The following is a 24,261-nucleotide window of genomic DNA, read 5'->3' as shown; positions in this document are numbered from 1 at the left end:
AGGGCATTCTGTTATCCAGAGAAAATCTTCCCAACTTTTATCTGAGAACTTTGAGTCAAGCTACAAGTATTCTGCCAACAGGGCAGAGGAAAGGGGTTTAGTGTGTTAACTTCCACTGAATCCACTTTTTTTTATTCTGGTGCTATCTTTTCCTGACTCCCCTGACAAGAAGGGGCCTCTCAGATTTAACTTCTCCTCAAATAAATATAAACTTAAGTTTGTTCTTCTGTGGTCCCAGAGAATGGAAGTTATTATTTGCACGGCTATATAGGGTACAGGAGGGGTCCTAAGGTCCCTTTGACACTTCCTATATAGACTTTCAACTAATTTCCCACTTTCAAACTGTTTATTATGCGCCCCCCACTACACACACACAGACACACACAATTGTGTGTGTCTAAATCCTAAGCCTCTGAGATTTTTATAAGAAAACTGGTTCATTTCTCACACACATTCCCCTCTAAAAATGCTTAGGATTTATCTTCCTCTGTTTTGCTTAGTTCCCCCTTCTCCACAACTTCAATCTTCCAAATATGTATTGAAATCTCTTGTGTAGTACTGTTCACTCTCCAATTTACTTTTTTCTTGTGATATAATTTTTCCCTATTTTTTCACTTACCGTTTTAGTTGGGTCTGGGGAGGGAGAGTAAATACATGTGGTCAACCTACTATGTTTAATCAGAAGGATCTCCTAATATAAAAGAGCTAAAAGTCAAGCTGCCTGATAGGTCTGTACATATAAAGTTAGAATGTTCTGTACACTATTCTTTGTTTACAAAGTTGCTACTGACCTACCATTAGTAGGAAATATACTATTATTTTGGATTAGTGATGACAGATTTGTGCTCAGATGTCTATCTCCTCTCTAGGTCTCCTAGGCACATATAATATTTATTTACAAGAGGCCTAGCTATGGTAAAAGGCAGGGCACACTGGTCACAAAAAGGAGCACAGGAAAACGCAACAGTTAAGCCTAGTATAAATGTTGCTATCTTTACTGAAATGCACCATTACACCTATCATGAACAACCTCTCATTTCCCAGTGGAATTTGAGTAATCTGAGGATGCCTTCTACTTCTCTTTGTGTCTCTTGACTTCTCAGTATCCTGCATAAGAGAAAATATTTATCAACCAACTATAAGCTAGTAGTTTACTTTTCAGGCAGTTCTGAACTGCTTACAGAAAATCACACCATTTCATGTACTATACTAGTGACTTTTTTCCTTTTACAAAAGATCTGCTCAGCATCTCATTTCTGATATGCACATGGTTGGGAAAGAAGCTATTTTCTTATTTATGACCCTGATTACAGATGACTTGTCCAAGGTAGCTTCCTAATTGAGCCAGGTGAGCCATCGTTCCCCACATACTCTCAGCCAGTTAGACTGGTTCAGGGGTGAATACCTAAACTACGCGAGAATCAGTCTCTTACAGCTAAATAAAATTATAAGAAAAAAGTGCAGTAACTGTTGCAGGCTATTATTTCCTAATACACAGAGAAAAAACAGTCTGAAATAAGGAAGAAATATGATCAGGTACAAGAAAGGGGAAAAACAAGACATACAGCAAGACAATTCTGGTTCCTGTTGTATCTAAGGCCCATCCATATTTTTCAACTTGGGACCGCTAAGTTTAGAGATAAATATTGAATTAAGTTTCATATATGTTAGAAATATAGAATAAAACGTTAAAAGAAAGAAGTAGAAAATAATTAAAACCTGAAACATATTTACATACATTAGTCTGCTTAAAAGGACACAGTATCCTAAAAATCTTCTGAATTCCTTTTCTTTTTACATAAAACATATATATATCCCTATGTTTTAGTAGTCCTAGTAGGGTGAAAAATTTTTTAAGTATCTAAAACAAAAACCTACTGAAGCATGACTCAAATCAAAGTGCTGGAAGGATACTGCTATGTAACGGAATCACTACTTTGTAACTCTGGAAGCTAAGAAGTAGAAGGACGACTTCCACCAACAAATCCACATTTTATCCATAGAATGTCCACCAGGCAACTGGATCTCTTCGTGGGAAGTAATGGACCAGGGAAGAAATTTATTTTAATAAAACACACAACTTGTTAGTGTACTTGGAGGAAAATAGATTCTTAGAATCATTTTCCAACTTCATGAGATCATAAAACAAGCAGGTGGGCAACCTTCAGCCAGTGGGTGAGGCCTCTAAGCTATGTGTTGCACAAAAGATACTTAAAAGAATCCTTAAGTATGCTGTTGCCACATCCTTTAAGGCCACAACCTTTAAGGCTATATTTGAGCTAGAGTCTAAGGGTAAGAAACCAAAACGCCCACCTCTTTAAGGGAAGACTCTTTTATCTCTCACCTAAAACCATTAGTGATTACCGCTTTGTTCTTTTGACCCCAAACATCTTCAGACTAGTGAAATTAAACTTGTTCCATCACACAGAAGGCTATTCTCTAGGACATAGGCAGAGGTGTATGGGCTACTATTATTGTCAGAATAAGACTTTTAGAACAAAAGGGATATTTACAGTTTTGAGTCTATCATCTTCACAGCTAACCAGAAGTGAAGGTGCTTGCTTATAGGCTGAATAATTAAATGTGAATATTGTTTTAGTTAATAAATACTGTAACACTCAACGCTAACTAGAGCTTTTAAAAATAAGCCAAGATAATAGATCATTGTCATTTTCACTAACAAAACCTATTTTCTATAGAGCTACCAGTATCTCTTTAAGACAAAAATGTGACCAGGTCTTTCTTGTTTAAAATTCTTTAGTGGTTCCCCAGGAAACAATAAAATCTGAGCTCTGTAGCATGGAATACAAGGCCCTTTATGACCTGCTTCCTGCCTACCTCACCTCTACAACCCTTTTTTGCTGTCTGTAGTTTCCTACATTCATGCTATATAACTCTCTCTCCATCTCTGCTTTTAAATCTCATTGGACTGTACTTGGGCCCATGAATATGCTACGATCCTTCCTGTGTCTGGGCTACCGATATTCTTTTCTGGGCATGGAACACACTTTTTAACTATCAAAATAGTCCTATTTTCACATAATCATCCTTTAACCTTCAACTTAAATGTCACTACTTTAGGACAGACATCTCACACTATCCCTATTTATCATGGTTCAGTTTGTAATTATGTGCTGTAGTTTTTGATTTGTGCCAGGAGGTCAGGGACACCATCTGCTTTGCTTATCACTGTATCTCTGATCAGAGTCACAGGGTACATAGGATACATATTAGCAGGGATGGGAAAAAGAGTTGTTCAATTAAGTTGCCACAAGAGGCATAATTTCTAGTTCTCTTAATTTACCCAGTGATACTGATTAAAACTAATAATGAATAACTGAGGATAATCCAAAGTCATTCATATTTTAAATGAAAATATTAGCTGTTTGTTACCAAGAACAGCATCATAAAGGGATGTAAATTTGAGGAGAATAAATATGTCTAGGTCAGACTTTATATTAGCAATGGAAAAAACCTTACAGAGTCATTTTTATTTTTTAATCCTCACCCGAGGATATGTTTATTGATTTGAGGGGGAGAGTGAGAGTGAATGAGTGAGAGAGTGAGAGTGAGAGTGAGAGTGAGAGAGAGAGAGAGAGAGAGAGAGAGAGATTGATCGATTTGTTATTCCACTTAATTGATGCATTCATTGGTTGATTCTCATATGTGCCCGGACCAAGGACTGAACCTGCAACCTTGGCGTTATCAGGACAACACTCTAATCAGCTGAGCTACCTGACAGGGCATATCACACAGGTTTTTAATGGCATCTGGAATGGTGACTCCTTCCCAAGGGGTTTCCAATTTACTTTGCCCAGATCCATCACAGGACTCTCTATCTATGGCAGCTAGAGACTTACAAAGTGTATTTCTTAAATCATAAGCCTTAAAAATCAGAATTACTCCTTGATCCATGGGCTGCAGAAAGGATGTTGTGTTAGCAGGTATAAAAACAATATTAACTTCACTGTACATCTCCACCAGAGCTCTGGGGTGACCAGATGCACTATCAATGAGAAGTGGTATTTTAAAAGGAATCTTTTTTCCTTAGTAGTGGGTATCAACAGTGGGTTTAAATATTCAGTAAACTATGCTGTCAACAGGGGTGCTATCTATCCAGGCTTTGTTGTTCCATTTAGAGAGCACAGGCAGAGTAGATTCAGCATAAATCTTGAGGGCCCTAGATCTACAGAATGGTAAGTCAGCACTGGCTTCAACTAAAAGTCACTAGCTGCACTAGCCTTTAACAAGAGAGTCAACCTATCCTTTGAAGCCTTTGACTTCTCTCTAGCTATGAAAGTCCTACAGACGGCATCTTCTTCCAATGTAAGGCTGTTTCATTTACACTGAAGACCCATTGTTTAGTGTAGCCACCTTCATTAATTATTCTAGCTAGATCTTTTGATGCAGCTTTTACCTCAGTACTTCCTGCTTCACCTTGCACTTTAATATTATTGAGACACTTCCTTTCCTTAAACCTCATGAAACAACCTCTGCTAGCTTCAAACTTTTCTTCTGCAGCTTCCTTACCTCTCTTCTGCCTTCATAGAAGTAAAGAGAGTCAGGGCCTGTCTCTGGATTAGGCTTTGGCTTATGGGAATGCTTTGGCTAGTATGATCTTCTATCCAGACTACTAAATTTTTCTCTATATCAGCAATGAGGCTGTTTCGCTTTCTTATTCATATATTTACTGGAGTAACACTTTAAATTTCCTTCAAGAACTTTTTCTTTGCATTCACCACTTGGTTAACTGTTGGGCGCAAGAGGCCTAGCTTTTGGACTGTCTCAGGTGTTGACACCCCACTAAGCTTAATCATTTTTAGCTTTGATTTAAAGTGACAGACATGCAACTTTTCTTTTCATTTGAACATGTAGAGGCCATTGTGAAGTTATTACTTGTCCTGATTTCAATAACGTTGTGTCTCAGGAAATAGGGAGACCCAAGGAGAGGGGGAGAGAGAGATGGTGGAATGACCAATAAGAATAGACACAACATTTATCTATTAAGTTGTCATCTTACATAGGTGTGGTTTGTAGCGCCCCAAACAATTAGGTTAGTAACATCAAAGATGACCAACAACGTCACCATAACAAATACAATAGTGAAAAAGTTTTAAATATTGTGAGAATCATCAAAATATGACATAGACACACAAAATGAGCAAATGCTGTTGGAAAAATAGTGCTGACAGAGTTGTGCAATGCAGGGTTGCCAAACACCTTCAATTTCTAAAAAATGCAGTATCTGGGAAGCAAAATAAAAAGAGGTATGCCTGGCCCTGGCTGGGTGGCTCAGTTGGTTGGAACACCATCCGTGCGCCAAAAGGTTGTGAGTTTGATTCCCGGTCAATGTGTGTGAGAGGCAACCAATAGATGTTTCTCTTTCCCTTCCTCTCTCTGAAATCAATGAACATATACTCAGGTAAGGATTAACAGAGGCACGTCTGTACACACACAAATGAAACAAGTTTCATGGAACAACTCTTTCACTGTGTGCAATCACATTGAGGATGAGAAACCTAGACTCAGACTCAGATTTGCTGAATGAATATATGTTAACACGATGACTGCTGAGTGATGCCTCAGATGCTTCCGTGGGCATTACAGAAAACATGACAGAAAGACCGTACTACTCTCAAAAATCAGAAAACCTCTTAATTTCAAAACATAGTTGGCTCCAGATTATTTTAGACAGGGGACTGCAGGCTCTATTATCACTATTCTTATAATAGTAGGTCTTTCTGAAATACCACAAATTTCATTAATGTTGGGAAGCCATGTCTATAGTCCAAGTCTCTGAAAATGATGGAGAGGACATAACAAGTCAGCTGAGCAACAACTTCAGCTCTTTACCTTTTTCTGTGCCTGAGAATATAGAGATGATTTTATTCCTGGGCTTTTTTTCCTCTGGAACAGAGGGCAAAGGTTTCAAACTGTGATTAGCTGACAAAGGGTCTTTGCTTCCAGTGCTAAAAATGGTACTGCTCATTCTCACGGGAGGAGCCGGAGGCTTGTCTTCCAGTTCTCCGTTATCAGACATGATTCAGAATTACGATTACGGCCTGAAACAGATAGGCAAAAACTTACAGTTAATAACAAGGTGAAAAATAGTAGGGACAAGCACAAAACAGTAATAATACCCCCCCAACTTTGAATTAGAAAATGAAATGTGCAAGATCTGTAAACTCGAAGAGTAAGAAATGAAATTGGTCATCTATTAAGTACAGGCAACCTCTCCTAACAAAGTTAGTGAATGGTCAGCTGAGGGAATGTCTGAAAAGCCATGTCCAGATTAGAGGACATGATGACACTAACATATCAAAAGATTCATCTAATTAATTGATTCTAAGAGTAAATGTTCTAATGAAAACAGACAACATAAGTCTTAAAAAGAGATTTCCAAAGAGGAAGGCTATTTTCTAACCAGCCAATTAAAGTGTTAACGGATGTGGAACGAGGTTCAGAACAGGGTGTAGGCTGAGAAGCTCTCCGGAATAGGGGGAGAAAAAAACCACAACCCACACCCCAAAACCTCCAAAGACTTGGCTGGGGGATGAGGAAGCAGAGGGAACAGTTGAGAGGTACTCTGCATATCAATAACAGCTGGCCAGGGTTATAGTTATGTTGAACAGCTGTGCTGCCAGGGAGATGGCAGTGACTTTGACTCAGGATGTAGCTGGAGGGGCTAGAGGCGGTTGGCAACTGGCGGAAGGCAGAGAATATGGGAACGCAGGTGTAGCCTATCGTGGGAGAAGTGGGAAATGGGGTTACGAAGGAGGTACGGGGTGAGGATTTAAACTCAAGGGCAGCAGCCATTTTTGGGCATAACCATGTGGTTTGAAAGAGAGCAGAGAGAAGGGGGAAGTAAGCAAGCAGCTATGCAGTTTATAGTGAGGAAGGAGGCCACATGGCCTGGACTAGTAAGGAAGGAGATGCTGCTGCTATGATGCTGCTATGATTGTGCCTGCTTGAGCTGACTCTGGAGCCAACAAGGACTTCCTTGCAAGATCCTGTCCTGCTGCACCTGGATTTTAGCTGGACTATTAAGACCTGTGCCTTTCCCGAGTTTCACCATGATCCAGGGTAACATGGGACCTGCTTTTCTGGTCTATTAAATGGAGGCTGATGAACACATACCCCAGATCCTGCAGAAGAGAGCTGCTGTGTGAGGATGGTGACTTTGGTACCTTCCAGAGGGACCAGAGAACTATTTGCACGGCTGGCTTAAGAAAAGGAAATAGGGAACTTCTACTTTTTGGGCTTCTGGCTTTTAACCTGCTGGGGAGCATGGGAAGTACCAGGTCTCCTGGGAAAGGAGGGCTCCAAGCTGAGGTGGTCTAAGCTCCCCCAGGGTTGGAAAATTGCAAATAAAGACCTGCTCCTTCCAGCATGAATTGTTGGGTCATTCACCAAGGCACCACATGAACGGCTCCAGTCTGCTCAGTAACAATAGGATACATCTTTGCTATGTCTCCATTTCTACAGGAGACAGAGATAGGACATTTGCTATTAAATATATCAACCAATTCCCCTCACCTGGGAATCTGATTCCTTGACCACTAGCTTTGTGATTACAACTTATCATTCATATAAACTTTCCTAAAGGATACAAATGTGCCACTGATGTAATATTTGGTCTCTCAGAAAATGTGACATTCCAACAACACACCTTAGTCAGTCACTTGCAAGTCTGCAGATAGGGCCATAGAACTCGATCCACTTGGAAAAAGTAAACCCAGAGCTTGGCTAAAAAACGAGAGTATGGCCACACCCCAGGGGTCTGTCATCCTGTGATGATGCCTTTCCAGGCAGTTAGGTAACCCCTCTTAGCCACATACAAGGCTAATTCAGTGGAAACTTTAACCTTGTTACACATACATGTATATTTCATATCTTTAAAAAAGTAGATTATACACATTTAAAATCAGTTAAGGGGAGGGGATGCCTAATTTACAGATGATCTCGATACAAAACAACATATTTTAGAAAATACTACACTTCTCCACTAAACAAGGTTTTGATGGGTAATTAGATCCTCATTTATTATAAACTTATCTAATGCATGTAAGTGAACAAAATTTTGTAATATATACAATGACCAAGTATGCCAACTATATTTACATAAAGTTGAAAACAAAATTATTTTTTAAAATTTAGTGTGAATGCTAGTTAGTACCCAAAGAAAAGTAGGTATAATATGGGAAGAACTGAGGAATAAAGAGATTATTGTACCTACTTCTACTCCAAATCTTACAGCTTTGGTTTTCTTTGATAGGGTATGTCACTAGAACTGCTGTGTATTTTATCTGCCATAATGACAGTTATTTTTCAGCCTACAAAAGGAGAATGAGAGAAGGTGAAGGGTGAAAACATACATTTCTGGGAATAACTACTACATAAGGGTTGGAAAAAGGGAATAAAAAAAGATTTATATTTGTGTGTGAGAAGACTGCCTGAAGTGAAATAAACTACTGGTGGTCAAAGGAAGAGATGGAGGGGAGATCCAAGAAGGTGGTGCAGGTGACATCTAGTCAAATGATTCTTCCAAACCAGCCGGTCCCATCCTGTGGGGTCTGTTTTGTTTTGGGGGTAGAATGAGAGCAGGGTGTGACTGGCTGTTCCTAAGGGTGTGTGGGCTGGCAGGTGTGTATTACCAGACAAGACTTATCTGTTGCTACAAATGGAAGAAAGAGAAGGCTTAGTAACAATATTTTGAGGATTATTTGATGAAGTGCTAAATCAAGACAGATGTTCTTATCTCTTATGTAGCCATAGCATTAAGACAAAATAGATAAACCTAGAGCAGCTCACTTTCATTTGTATCACCAGTGATGACAACAGAAATGACAGGATCAGATTCTGGTTACGCTTTGACCAACCATCGCCTACCTATATTAAGGCATATCAAATTTAAAACTCAGAATAATATAACGAAATTTCAAAATACATTTGCAGGCATATATAGAAGGAAATGCACCTAAATATTAAGTTATCAGTAATTTTTACAATTGTGGTTAAAAAATCAATATAAAGTTGCCACGGTATAGGAATTAATTACTTGGTGTAAACTGACTACAAATTCTGTCCTCAAGGCGGGCTCAGAGATGGAACATGAACAGAAACTGCCAATGTACCTTCAGCTCTATGTTGTCTAGTGTTATAGTTAAGAGCGTGAGTTGTGAAATCAGATTGTTTTGTTTGGAATCCTGGTTCTATCATTAATTTAAGTGTGACCTTGGACAATTCACTTAACAGTGAGTGGCTCAGGGCTCTTTGGAGAAATAGATGGTTCTGGGCCGAGGATATGAAAAATAAGAGATGAGTCCAGAGCAGCAATTTTCCACCTTTTTCATCTCATGGCACACATAAACTACTAAAATTCTGCACCACATCAAAAATTGTACTTTTTGCTGATCTGACAAAAAGAAATATGATTTTGATTCATTCACACCAGACGGCTATTGTTGTGTTGGCTGTTGTCATGTTTTTCCTTGACAATCAAAGAAAAAAAACATCAGTGTCCCTGACTAAATAGTCATTTGTTGCATGTTTTACATGTTTTAAAAATTCTTGCAGCACACCAACTGAAAACCACTGGCCTAGAGAGCATCTTATAGTGACAGAAGGTAAGGAAGTATTTAAAAAGGACAAGGGCATGTCAAAACACACAGAAAAGAATTACAAAAAGGCAACGCTGGAATGATATGAGCAACAAAATTAATAAAGCAGCACTGGATTATAACCCAAAGAATAAAATAAATGTATAATTTGTATTAATACAAATACTGAAGAAATAAACTGGGGATGGGAGAAAAAATCTTCCTTACAAAAGAATTACAAATAGTGTGTGTAGACAACCCCCCTCTAGGAGTTAAAGTTTAACTTTCCTCCATACTTGAGTGTAGGCTGGACTTGGTGACTCATTTCCAAAGAACATGGAAAGGGAAAAATAACTTCAAAGTGGAAAAATCTGACAAACAGCATGTAGATGTAACAAACATCCAAACCCGTACAGAGTGCATATAAAAAATTATTTAAGACAAAAAGAAGACACACCTGGAAGCAAGTTCTCAACAGACTGAGATAAATGCTACAGGCAATAACAATTTGCAGTTTCTTTTATACATTAGAGATTAAGGAGGAAACATCACGATTACATAAAGGTGGGAGGAAACAATTTGGGGATGGGATTTCAGGACAGTTAAGGTATGTGCTCTCTGGGGTAGTTATGGTTTATTTCAAAGGTGTGTTAACCAAAAAAAAACAAGATGGAGGCGTAGGTAAACACACTGCGCCTCCTCGCACAACCAAAAGAAGGACAACAACGATTTAAAAACAAAAAACCACCAGAACTGACAGAAAACCGAACCGCACATGGAAGTCCGACAACCAAGGAGATAAAGAAGAAACATTCATCCAGACCGGTAGGAGGGGCGGAGACCGGCAGCCAGGGCAGAGAGGACTCTCAACGACCTGCCGGACCCAGAGACCTGGTGGATTGTGGAGCGAACGGGGCAGGCAGTGCGACCACTAGGAGACACCCCACCCACCCCCGGCCCCACATTTGCCCACAGATAAACCGGGAGGAACAGCCAGGGAGCGAAACAGACTGCTCAACCCAGGGCTCCAGCGCTGGTAAATAAAGTCTCAAACCTCTGATTGAAAACACCCATGGGGGTTGAGGCAGCAGCAGGAGACACTCCCAGCCTCACAAGAGAGTTCATTGGAGAGACCCACAGGGGCCTAGAGCGTGCACAAGCCCCCGCACTCGGGAATCAGCACCAGAGGGGCCCAGTTTGATTGTGGGTAGTAGAGTGAGTGACTGAAATACAGCAGAGAGTGGAGCAAGCACCACTGCTCCCTCTCAGCCCCTCCCCCACATACAGTGTCACAGTGCAGCGACCTGCGTTACCCTACCCTGGTGAACACCTAAGGCTCCGCCCCTTTGTGTAACAGGTGCGCCAAGACAAAACAAAAAAAAGAGGCCCAAATGAAAGAACACATCAAAGCTCTAGAAATAATTCAACTAAGAAATGAAGAGACAGTCAACCTATCAGATGCACAGTTCAAAACACTGGTAATCAGGAAGCTCACAGAATTGGTTGAATTTGGCCACAAATTAGATGAAAAAATGAAGGCTATGCTAAGAGAAACAAAGGAAGATGTACAGGGAACCAATAGTGATGCGAAGGAAACTGGGACTCAAATCAATGGTGTGGACCAGAAGGAAGACAGAAACATCCAACCAGAAAAGAATGAAGAAACAAGAATTCGGAAAAATGAGGAGAGGCTTAGGAACCTCCAGGACATCTTGAAACGTTCCAACATCCGAATTATAGGGGTGCCAGAAGAAGAGGAAGAACAAAAAATTGAAAACTTATTTGAACAAATAATGAAGGAGAACTTCCCCAGTCTGGCAAAGGAAATAGACTTCCAGGAAGTCCAGGAAGCTCAAAGAGTCCCAAAGAAGCTGGACCCAAGGAGGAACATACCAAGGCACATCATAATTACATTCCCCAAGATGAAACGGAAGGAGAGAATCTTACAAGCAGCAAGAGATAAGGACGCAGTTACCTACAAAGGAGTTCCCAGAAAACCGTCAGCTGATTTCTCCAAAGAGACCTTACAGGCAAGAAGGGGCTGGCAAGAAGTATTCCAAGTCATGAAAGGCAAGGGCCTACATCCAAGATTCCTGTATCCAGCAAAGCTATCATTTAGAATGGAAGGGAAGATAAAGTGCTTCTCAGATAAGGTCAAGTTCAAGGAGTTCTTCATCACCAAGCCATTATTATAGGAAATGTTAAAGGGATTTATCTAAGAAGATGATGATAAAAAATATGAACAGTAAAATGACAGCAAACTCTGTTATTAACAACCACACCTAAAACAAAAACAAAAGCAAACTAAGCAAACAACTAGAACAGGAACAGAACCACAGAAATGGAGATCACATGGAGGGTTATCAACAGGGGTGTGGGGGGGGGGAGAGATGGGGGAAAGGCACAGAGAGTAAGTAGCATAAATGGTAGGTAGAAAATAGACAGGGGGAGGGTTAAGAATAGTATAGGAAATGTAGAAGCCAAAGAACTTATAAGTATGACCCATGGACATGAACTGTAGGGGGGGAATGTGGGAGGGAGGGGGTGTGGGGGATGGAATTAAGTGAAGGGGGGCAAATGGGACAACTGTAATAGCATAATCAATAAATACATTAAAAAAAAAAAGGTGTGTTAACCTAGATACACAGAAACAACAGGGCTTGCTTAAGGCAAAGAAAGATGAGCCTTTTACTAAAAAGTTTTATGCCCTAGAACATGACTACCCAACATGACCTGTCTAGTTAGGAATTTATGGTCATATCATCCTGTGGGGTTTTCCACAGAACCATTGTTTTCTTTGTCACAATTGCATTGATCAAGTGATATGGTTAACATAAGTCATGTTGGTATCAGTTGCCCCCTGACCTGAAGTGATGAGAAAGCAGCACACACTTCACGTCTGTGAGATTCTTCCCCCAAGTCTGTAACCCAGTCTGATCATGGGGACAACATAAGCAAACCCAAAATGAGGGACATTCAACCAAGTTCCTGATCAGTTTCTTTAAAACTGTAAAGGACATGAAAAATGAGAAACAAATTAAGACTGAGAAACTGTAGGCTGCTGTGGACTGTGGGGTGCCGGGGTTCGTGAAAGATCTCAAGATGGCTGGGCGAAAACTTGCTCTGAAAGCTACTGACTGGGTAGCTTTTCGGGAGATTAATACACCGAAACCAGAAGGCCATTGCTAACTCCCTGAAATCCTGGAATGAGACACTCACCTCCAGGTAGGCCGCTCTACCTCAGAACCCCCCTGCTATTGACTGGGCTTACCACAAGGCCAATATAGCGAAGGCTGGCTTGGTAGACGACTTTGAGAAGAAGTTTAATGCCCTGAAGGTTCCTGTGCCAGAGGATAAATACAGTGCCCTGGTGGATGCTGAAGAGAAAGAAGATGTGAAAAGCTGTAATGAGTTCTTGTCTCTCTCAAAGGCCAGGATTGAGCAATATGAGAAAGAGCTGGAGAAGGTGAGGAACATAATTCCATTTGATCAGATGACCATAGAGGATTTGAATGAAGTCTTCCCAGAAACCAAATTAGACAAAAAGAAGTATCCCTACTGGCCTCACAAGCCAATTGAGAATTTATAAACTTCAATGTGGGAGAAGGCTCTGGACTCTGTATTATAAACTGTGGACATTAAAAATAATAATTAAAAAAAAAAGACTGAGAACTGTCACAGAGCAGAGAAGTCTAAGGAGACATGACAATATGGTATCCTGCAACAGAAAAAGGCACTGGTGAAATCCAAATAAAATCTAGAATTTAGTTAATAATGTACCGATGCTGGCTTCTTTGCTTTGATGCACATTTTATGGTTTATGTAATGTTAACATTAGGGGATAATGGGTGACAGCTATACAGGAAATCTACTAACTTTGCAAGTTCTCTGTAAATCTAAAATTATTCCCAAATAAAAAGTCTATTAAAAAAGAAGTTACTAAAAGTATTCAAAAAGTTAAATATGTTACCTACCATATGACCTAGCAATTCCACTCCCAGCATACACCTAAGAGAACTAAAAAACATACATCCACACAAAAACTCGTAACAGCCCTGGCAGGGTAACCAACATCATCCGGATACACCAAGGTTGGGGGTTTGATCCCTGGTCAGGGCACATACAAGAATCCGCCAATGAATGAATGCATAAATAAGTGGAACACCAAATCAATGTTTCTCTCTCCTCCTCTTTCTCTAAAAAAATCAATCAAAGACAAACAAACAGCCCTGGCTGGTGTGGCTCAGTAGATTGAGTGCTGGCCTGTGAACTGAAGGGTCAACGGTTTGATATCCAGCCAGGGCACATGCCTGGGTTGCAGGCCAGGTCCCCAGTTGGGGATGCATGAAAGGCAACCACACATTGATGTTTCTCTCCCTCTTTCTCCCTCTCTTCCCCTCTCTCTAAAAATAATTAAAACTGAAAAACAAACAAAAAAACCCCAACCACCCTTGTATTAAATGTTCATAGCAGCATTATTCTTAACAGGCAAAGATGGAAACAACCAAAATATCCATCAGTATGTAAACAGACAGACAAGGCATGGTATATCCACATAATGGAATATTATTCAGCTTTAAAAAGGAATAAGTGCTGATATATGCCACAACATGATGAATATTGAAAACATAAGTGCACAGCCAGACATGAAAAGGACCATATATTACATGGTTCCATTTACAGAAAATAGCCAGAACAGGTAAATCCATAGAAAAAGTAGAATGGTGGTTGCTAGGGGTGAGGGGAATGGGAAGTGACAGCTGATGGGTGTGGAGTTTCTTTTAAGGGAAGGAAAATGTTCTGGAATTAGACATTGGTAATGGTTGCACAATTTTGTGAATATGTTAAAACCACTCACTGAATTGTATACTTTAAAATGGTAAATTTCAGCTATATAAATTATATGTCAATTTTATAAGGAATAGTTACTTCATAAAATAAAGGTCAAACGAGTTAATAAAGATTGAATGTTGCTGCTTCTACTATCATGATTATTATTATTTGTAAGATCCTATGCTAGAAGTTGGAGAACATAAACGAGTTTTCTCAGAAAAACTCAGTTTTCTAAGAGTTCATAACCCACATACTCATTTTAAGTTAGGTCACGCATGCTCTTTATTAATCTGTTCTCAACACATGCATTTGAAAAGACACTTTGTTTCTTCAAAGTAGCACTTCTCAGAACATTTTGCCTCAAGACCCTTTTAGAATTCTTCTTTTAAAAAGATTTATTTATTTTTAGAGAGAGGGGAAGGGAGGGAGAAATGGAGGGAAACATCATTGTGTAGTTGCCTCTCGCACACCCTCATAACCCAGGCACGTGCCCTGACTGGGAATTGAACCAGCAACCCTTTGGTTTGCAGGCCAGTGCTTAATCCACTGAGCCATACCAGCCAGGGCTAGAATGCTTAAAAATATTAAAGAATCCCAAATAATTTTTGTTTACGTGGAATTAAAACAAGTTAAATATTTATTTCATTAAAAAAATAAACCCATTATGTGTAAATATAAATGACACTTTTATGAACAATAATAAAATGAAAAATTTGAGTGGAATTATTTTACATTTCTGCAAATCTTTTTAAATGTCTAGCTTAGTAGAAGACAAGTTAAGTTCTCATTATCTGCTTCTGCATTCAATTTATTATTATGTTTTAGTTGAACTGTATGAAGAAAATCTAGTCTACATAGATATGTAGCTTTAAAAAAGGTATTATAATAGCTTTCAGATAACTGTAAATATTCCTCTTTGATATTACCCCAAATTCAACCTTCCTAAAAGTTAATTGTGGAATCCGAAACCACAGTAATAAAATTTTTTGTGCTCAGTCACATTAAATGCATTAACTTTGCTTGCAGTTTGAGTGAATCGTTTACCCAGGAATGAATCTTATAATGTGAGAAACTGATTATTTGGAAAACACTGGTTCACCAAATTGCGAAGACATTCCATGTGTTTATCACTGCATCAGTGGTGATACTAATGTTTTTGTTTTTAAAACCAAAATCACATTAATTAATATCATCACTGACATCATCAGGAAAGTCTAAGTATCGGGACTGACAAACTCAAGAAACTAGATACAAGTTTTCTAAAATTCTAATTTTCACTTGAAAACTTAAATCACTTCATTCATTGTTTTGGAGAAAATGTCTGCAAAATACCTAAACAAATACCTGTATTTGTTCTTTCAAATAAAAATGGCAATCCATTAAAAAGGGGTAGTTTAGTTCAATCTCTCAAGTGGTTTGTTGCAAGACAACCCTTCTTACTTCGTAACTGTCTTATGAGTACTTCCTACTTTGTCACATAAATATTCCAAAAGTGAACTCAAAAGCAGAGATACAAAAAAATTAGTAATTTCATTGTTTCAAGTGCATTCTTTTTTTTTTTTAATTCATCTTCCAGCGCTCCTTACTCAAAATTCCATCATCAGAAAAGTCCTGGTAGCACACAATGTCGGGATGGGCTTGTCAACTTGTCCTACACAAATGGAACTGCCACAGGTTTGCACTTCAAACATGTATGAAAAATAAAATATATAATATTTAGCTTTATAAATGTCCCCACTTAATCACTTTATCTTTTCTCACTTATCTCACTACTACCTCTATCAGCCCAATGACACCACGTCCTGAACCAGTCCTGGGGCGAAACACTTCAGTCAAATGTTCACAGGAACCAATGTGCATTAAAATAGCAAATCCCTCACTGTGAGGTGAGACATCAAACATGGGAGCCTGCTAATAGCTGTTCTTTTATGTTGGGAAAAATAAATTTCCCAAACCACACAGGGAGGCAGTAAAAGCTGCAATGGAACTTTTGGCAACAGTGGAGAAGAGAGGCCTTTCAAAGCCATACTCAGTGACAAAGCATTGGTCTGACTGAGAGGTGACAGAGGGGAAAGGGAAGGGACAGCTGCCACAGACCTTCTCAATTCCGAGTCCCCCCTACCTGCCCACTCTTTGGGGTCATAGTCACCCTGTCCACCCCAGAGAAGGCAGGGCACTGTCTGGGCAGCCTGCCCTCCTCAAGCTTACAAATTCCTCGGAGGAAAGAACTATGGGGGTGGTGGGATTGGGTCAGGGGCTGCTTTGCTACCTGCTCAGTGGGCAGCAGGAAGTACTCAACACACAAGGGACAGGGCCACTCCAGTGGATGGCTGCACAGCCTGAAGTGCATTCTTAAGTGAACATGGCTTTAAAAAAAAACAAAACAAAAAAAAACAACTACAGCCCCATGGCCAATGTCTTCCTCTGTATTAAAATACAGGAAGTTGTACTCACCACTGCTTTTGCACCATCAATGTAAATATCAACACGGTGTAAAGGCACAGAGAGCACACTTTGAGAATCCCAGCTCCATACCTCACCCTCATATCCCCAATTCTTTGACATTTTATTGAAGTGGCAAAAGACCCACTTATTTCATTCTATACTCTAAAGATATTTTGTGTGTGTGTGTGTTTTCTTTTTCTTTTTTTAAAGATTTTACTTATTTTTAGAGAGGGGGGAGGGAGGAAGAGTGGGAGAGAAACATCGATGTGTGGTTGCCTTTTGGGCGCCCCTCACCAGGGACCTGGCTTGCAACCCAGGCACGTGCCCTGAGTGGGAATCGAACCCAGAACATATTTTTGATATAGGAAAAATAATCAATGGCTAGATAACCAAGTTAGGGCACAAAACCTAATCAAATCTTTGACATGGATGAAAATCTATGTATGTTCAATGGTATTTACTATATTGTTTTTTGTAACAAAAATCAGTAAAATCATCATGCTGTGGGCTAGTCGGATAGACTAACTGCTGTTTAAATGAAAAACACCACCAAATTCTGAGCAAATGACCTTACACAGCAATTTTCAGAATACAGACTCTCCTTATATACTTTGGTTATTAAAAACAGACAAACAAAAAAAAAAACACACCCAACCCTTCGCTGCTCTATTTTAATATACTGCATAGTACCTTCTTTATTTTCTGCTGAAATTCAGTCCAATAGAACCAAAGAGGAGTTAATATGTTGTCTGTTTCTGAACTTTCTTCTTGGTGACTGTTACTATAAACTTGATTTAGCTATGTCTCAAAGAAATCCCAATGAACATAATATACTCTGTAGGCAACATACACTGAAATGAAACCCAAATTTCATACTAAACATGAGCCACAGATGTCCCTCCTGAAATTACTCAAGATGCGAAATATGATAGCAACAATTCTAAGTTATTTGCCTCATAAATGATTAAAACTTAGTGTAAGCATGATCCTTGATACACCACTGATGACTACTCAGCCACTAGCTTAGGTGAAGACTTTTATTATTTATCACTTCATCTCAGGGTGATTTCTCTTACTAGTCTCTATGTCTTCACCTGCTATCCAGAGGAAGAGGTTAGAAGAAGCTATAACTGGCTTCCTAAATAGTTTCTATGCACTCCATTCTTTGTTTAGAGAAAGAATCAGAATTGGTTAAACACAAAGCTAACCATAACCATCAGACTGAGGAGTTAACTCCGGCATTTAGGGACATTTACTACTGACTCAATCTGATCTCATTTGAATGCACTACATAAATCCTACACTTCATGTTCCCCAAATATAACAGTCTTTCCTGGCCTAAATCATCTTTGTGAATATATTTCCCCATTCTCAAATTTTCTTCATCCTTGTCTTTATCCAACCAAATCTTTCAGTGTCAGTTAAAATCACTTCCTATGCAAGGTCATTCCTGTTTGTCTACACCTTCTTAAAACAACCCCTCACGTCCTCGGAATGTGAATTATACAGGAAAATAAATTCAGAGAGTAAGTTAGAAAAGGTTTAGAATTTATCTGGTCCATCTTCCTTATTTTATATGTAAAGGAACTGATGCACTAAAAAGTAAGCAGTTTTCCTGAAGTCACACAAATCTAATTACTAGCAAAATTAAGACTAGAATTCAAGTTTATAAACAATTCTTGATCATATGATTTTTTCTTAATTATGTTAATATATTGGACCATTCTTTGGCAATGAATTCTAACTGTGCATCATTAATTATAACTTTAGGTGTCCTTCCTCCAACGCTTCAAGCAATTTAAAGGCAGGGACTGTACTACTACTATTATTATTATTATTATTATTATTATTATTATTATTACTATTACGACTGCCACCATTGCTATGCTGTTTTACTATCTCCTACAATGGTTAACATATATCCCTGCATGATTAGACAGTAAGTTTTACTGATTTTATGGTACAGACTCTGCCCAGATGAAATATTACACTTCCTGAATTTATTCTCTTTTCAAAGAGCATTTCACTAACACAACATATCAACTACCCTATATTAAAAAATTTGGGGGGGGGATGATTTAGAGTTTTCCCCTAACAATTAATTCATGGCCTTAGTCTTCAATCCTTTTCCATAAAGCAGTGTGTGTTTTTGTGTATTGTTTCTACTGACAGTGTCAACTGCCTAAGAAGTGCCAGATGAGGATATGATACGGTTTTTTACATATTACATTTAGCTAGAAACAAGGAATGCAAAAACAATTCACCAGAAAGTACTGATTTACCTATATTTTGTTCTATCATTACTCAAAAACGTTTTATAAAACAAGGACAAATGATCGCTTCTCGGTCTTTTGGCTAAGATCAAGTGTAGTATCTGTTCTTATCAGTTTAAAAAAAGGACAAATGAATTAAGTAGTGCCTCTCTCCAAATTTGTTCAAACACTTTTTACTTTCTCTACTCTTCAGTGAAAAACAAGTCGGCCAAACAAAAAGTATGCCCAAAATACACTGTACTCTTTGTTTAATTGTGACCCGACTCAAAGACAAACAATTCGACTGTCTACTGGAGGAGACTAGGGGAAGCTAAATATGCAGCAGAAATACAAAAAGGAGTGGTGTCTGGAACCAGTCAGTCCAACCTGTATAAACTACTAAATTTATTATAATCTACTTGGATCAACTATGGTACTCCAAGTACAAACCATGTACTTCTGAAAAGCATGATTTAAAAGCACCATTTTGCTTTCTACTTTTACTTACATTTATTAAACAAAAGGACCTTAATTTTCAATACTGCATGAATGTAATAATGCAACACTATTTGATAAGACGTCTAACAATCTTTCAGTAAACTATGACAGTTCCAACACCGCTGGCCTTTAATCCTCCCTTCCCTTCCAAAAGAGCTTCAAATGCCTTTATGAGCAAAAGCACCAATAAAAATATCCCAAATCAAAAACAAAAAAAGGGAGAACCAAGATGGCGGCGTAGGTAGACACACTGCGCCTCTTCGCACAACCAGAACTGACAGAGAATCGAACAGCAAGGGGGACCAACACCAAGAAAATAGAAAATAACCATTCATCCAGACTGGTAGGAGGGGCGGAGATGGGCACCGGGGTGGAGAGGACTCGCGTGGCTGTGGTGGGACTGAGACTGGCGGAGTGTGGGACAAATGGCGCAGGCAGTCCGAGCACTAGCAGACCCTGTGGCCCCACATCAGCGCAGATAAACTGAGAGGGCCGGACTCAGAGTGGCGGAGAGTGGGGCAGGCAGAGCAGCGGGTAGCACCCCGCGGCACCAAATTCGCCCACAGATAAACCTGACTAACGGCAACGAAGCAGACCGTACAACCCAGGGCTCCAGCTCCGGGAAATAAAGCCTCAAACCTCTGATTGAAAGTGCCCCTGGGGGTTGGGGCGGCAGCAGGAGAGACTCCCAGCCTCACAGGAGAGGTTGTTGGAGAGACCCACAGGGGCCTAAAGTGTGCACAGGCCCACTTACTCGGGAACCAGCACCAGAGTGGCCCAGTTTGATTGTGGGTAGCGGAGTGAAGGATTGAAATCCGGAGGAGAGTGAGGCGGGCGCCATTGCTCCCACTCGGCCCCTCCCCCTCGTACAGCGTCACAGCTCAGCGACCAGCGTTACCCCGCCCCGGTGAACACCTACGGCTCTGCCCCTTAAAGTAACAGACGCGCCAAGACAAAAAAAAAAAAATGGCCCAAATGACAGAACACTTCAAAGCTCCAGAAAAAATACAACTAAGCGAGGAAGAGATAGCCAACCTATCGGATGCACAGTTCAAAGCACTGGTTATCAATATGCTCACAGACTTGGTTGAATCTATTCGAAAAACAGATGAAAAAATGAAGCCTATGCTAAGAGAAACAAAGGAAAATGTACAGGGAACCAATAGTGATGAGAAGGAAACTGGGACTCAAATCAATGGTGTGGACCAGAAGGAAGAAACAAACATCCAACCAGAAAAGAATGAAGAAACAAGAACTTGGAAAAATGAGGAGAGGCTTAGGAACCTCCCGGACATCTTGAAACGTTCCAACATCCGAATTATAGGGGTGCCAGAAGGAGAAGAGGAAGAACAAAAAATTGAAAACTTATTTGAACAAATAATGAAGGAGAACTTTCCTAATCTGTCAAAGGAAATAGACTTCCAGGAAGTCCAGGAAGCTCAGAGAGTCCCAAAGAAGCTGGACCCAAGGAGGAACACACCAAGGCACATCATAATTACATTACCCAAGATTAAACACAAGGACCTACATCCAAGATTACTGTATCCAGCAAAGCTATCACTTAGAATGGAAGGGAAGATCAAGTGCTTCTCAGATAAGGTCAAGTTAAAGAAGCTCATCATCACCAAGCCCTTATTATATGAAATGTTAAAGGGAGTTACCTAAGAAAAAGAAGATCAAAAATTGGAACAGTAAAAATGACAGCAAACTCACAGTTATTAACGGCCACACATAAAACAAAAACGAGAGCAAACTAGGCAAACAACTAGAACATGAGGGTTGTCATTAAGGGAGTGGGAGGGGGAGAGAGGGGGAAAGGTACAGAGAATAAGTAGCATAGATGATAGGTGGAAAATAGACAGGGGGAGGGTAAAAATAGTGTAGGAAATGTAGAAGCCAAAGAACTTATAAGTATGACCTATGGACATGAACTATAGGGGGGGAATGTGGGAGGGAGGGGGGTGGGCAGGATGGAGTGGAGTGGGGGGGGAAATGGGACAACTGTAATAGCATAATCAATAAATATATTAAAAAAAAAAAAAAAAAAAGGAAAAAAAATCCCAAATCACTTTAAGTTAGACAACACACATTGTAAAAGGGAAGTTCACACATTAGAATAAAAATGTTTTTATTTGATGGCAATGCCCACAACATCAGGCTATTAACAGCAAAGCCAGAAAGGAAAAAGGGAAAGCAGGGAAGAGATGTAGAAAACACACTGGGGTACTAGTAAAGAATAAAGAAGAAAATGAAAGGAAACTCCAATTCCCACTCAAATAAAGGACTAGATAACATCAAATCTTTAAAAATACATGGATATTAAATTTTTTTAAAAAAAATCATGGATAACCTAGTTAAGATGAAAGAGTATTTGCACAGAGCCCCCAAAGCAAAGTGAAACCAGGAACAAGAGAGTAAGCAATTTACTAATGCTGTTATTCTTGAGGAATTTTTGACTAAACTCTGGGGACCATAAACTTCTGCTTTGATAGCTCTCACAGGGGACAGGTGAAAAAATCCACCAAATATGCCTAAATTGAAAAAAGGGCTAGGATCTAAAAGGTCCTATATAAAAATAAATCAAAAGTAAATCCTTCTGGGCAGAAGCGAACAAGCAAACCTTAAGTATTTTAAGCCCAGTGATAATGAGAAAGGGAGAAAAATCTGAGAAATCATAACAAAATGATCTGAACTCATTTATGATCTGAACTCATTCCATCTATGATATCCCAAAAAAATCCCAAATAGGTTTAACTGAATGTGGTAGCACTCCCTAGTGAATGGCAGAATGAAATATAAATATAAAGCCTCCCTGGGAGAAAACAACTTCAATACAAGCCTCAAATAATACCCAAAGACAAAATTCTGAGAAAAGAAAGACCTCATAGCAAAAACTGAAGGCAAACAAGGCTCCGTGAAGGAGAACTAGCCAAAACAGACTGGTGACACAGATTTGCAATGATCTGACACACAGCATAGTTTAAGAAGCTTGGGGGGCTACAGGGGGAGGCAGAAAAAAGCAAATAAAAAAATGATACAGAACTTCCAGTAAGAAAAAAATACCTGAAAATTAAAACCCAACATTTGAATTAAAAAGCATCAGAGACTCAGCAGAAGAGATAATTAGTGAAGTGGGAGATGCATCTGAAGAAAGTACCTAGAATGCAGGACAGAGACAAACAGAAAATATTAAAGAGAAGTAGGATGAATAGGTTGAATGGTCTAAGAAACATCTATTTGGGAGAGAACCAAGATGGCGGCGTAGGTAGACACACTGTGCCGCCTTGCAAAACCAGAACTGACAGAAAATCTAATGGCAAGGAAGTCTGAAACATACATCCAGACCGATAGGAGGGGCGGAGACGGCACCGGGGCGGAGAGGACTCGAGTGGCTGTGGTGGGGCCGAGACCGGCAGAGTGTGGGACGAGCGGGGCAGGCAGTCCGGGCACTAGCAGACCCTGCAACCCTACATTTGCGCAGATAAACTGAGAGGGCCGGACTCAGAGTGGCGGAGAACGGGGCAAGCAGAGCGGCGGGTAGTACCCCATGGCCCCACACTCACGCACATATAAACTGGGACAAACAGAGGGGAGCGAAGCAGACCGAGTAACCCAGGGATCCAGCACAGGGAAATAAAGCCTCAAACCTCTGATTGAAAACGCCCGTGGGGGTTGGGGTGGCAGCAGGAGAGACTCCCAGCCTCACGGGAGAGGTCGTTGGAGAGACCCACAGGGTCCTAGGGCGTGCACAAGCCCACCCACTCAGGAATCAGCACCAGAGGGGCCCAATTTGATTGTGTGTAGTGGAGGGAGTGACTGAAACCTGGCAGAGAGTGGAGCAAGCGCCACTGCTCCCTCTCAGCCCCTCCCCCACAGACAGCATCATGGTGCGGCGACCAGCTTTACCCCGCCCCGGAACACCTAAGGCCCCGCCCCTTAAAGTAACAGAAGCACCAAGACGGGGGGGGGGGGGGGGGGGGGGGGGGGGGGGGGAGGCCCAAATGACAGAACACTTCAAAGCTCCAGAAAAAATACAACTAAGCGAGGAAGAGATAGCCAACCTATCGGATACACAGTTCAAAACACTGGTTATTAAGACGCTCACAAAATTGGTTGAATCTGTTCGAAAACTAGATGAAAAAATGAAGGCTGTGCTAAGAGAAACAAAGGAAAATGTACAGGGAACCAATAGTGATGCGAAGGAAATTGGGACTCAAATCAATGGTGTGGACCAGAAGGAAGAAAGAAACATTCAACCAGAACAGAATGAAGAAACAAGACTTCAAAAAAACTACGAGAGGCTTAGGAACCTCCAGCACATCTTTACATGTTCCAACATCTGAAACATAGGGGTGCCAGAAGAGGAAGAGCAAGGAATTGAAAACTTATTTGAACAAATAATGAAGGAGAACTTCCCCAGTCTGGCAAAGGAAATAGACTTCCAGGAAGTCCAGGAAGCTCAGAGAGTCCCAAAGAAGCTGGACCCAAGGAGGAACACACCAAGGCACATCATAATTTCATTAGCCAAGATTACACAGAAGGAGAGAATCTTAGAAGCAGCAAGAGAAAAGGACACAGTTACCTACACAGGAGTTCCCATATGACTATCAGCTGATTTCTCAAAAGAGACCTTG

General features: G+C 40.1%; 1 protein-coding gene and 2 pseudogenes across 1 annotated transcript in view; 2 read left to right on the top strand and 1 right to left on the bottom strand.

The window, feature by feature from the left end:
• PAK2 (p21 (RAC1) activated kinase 2) overlaps positions 1–24,261 on the bottom strand; it is a 96,885-nt gene that overhangs the window by 47,605 nt on the left and 25,019 nt on the right. The window contains exon 2 of the mRNA XM_024578141.4: positions 5,854–6,062. Coding sequence (XP_024433909.2) covers positions 5,854–6,040 — 187 coding nt within the window. The 5' untranslated portion in view covers positions 6,041–6,062. The remainder of the gene's footprint in view (positions 1–5,853; positions 6,063–24,261) is intronic.
• Positions 12,687–13,265, top strand: LOC112320636 (ATP synthase subunit d, mitochondrial pseudogene; annotated as a pseudogene).
• LOC112320699 (U2 spliceosomal RNA) lies at positions 19,213–19,341 on the top strand (annotated as a pseudogene).

This window comes from Desmodus rotundus, chromosome 2 (genome assembly GCF_022682495.2).
Source record: "Desmodus rotundus isolate HL8 chromosome 2, HLdesRot8A.1, whole genome shotgun sequence".
Classification (NCBI taxonomy): Eukaryota; Metazoa; Chordata; class Mammalia; order Chiroptera; family Phyllostomidae; genus Desmodus; species Desmodus rotundus.
The sequence above is the reverse complement of the archived record's forward strand: the minus strand, read 5'-3'. Positions and strand labels throughout refer to the sequence as shown.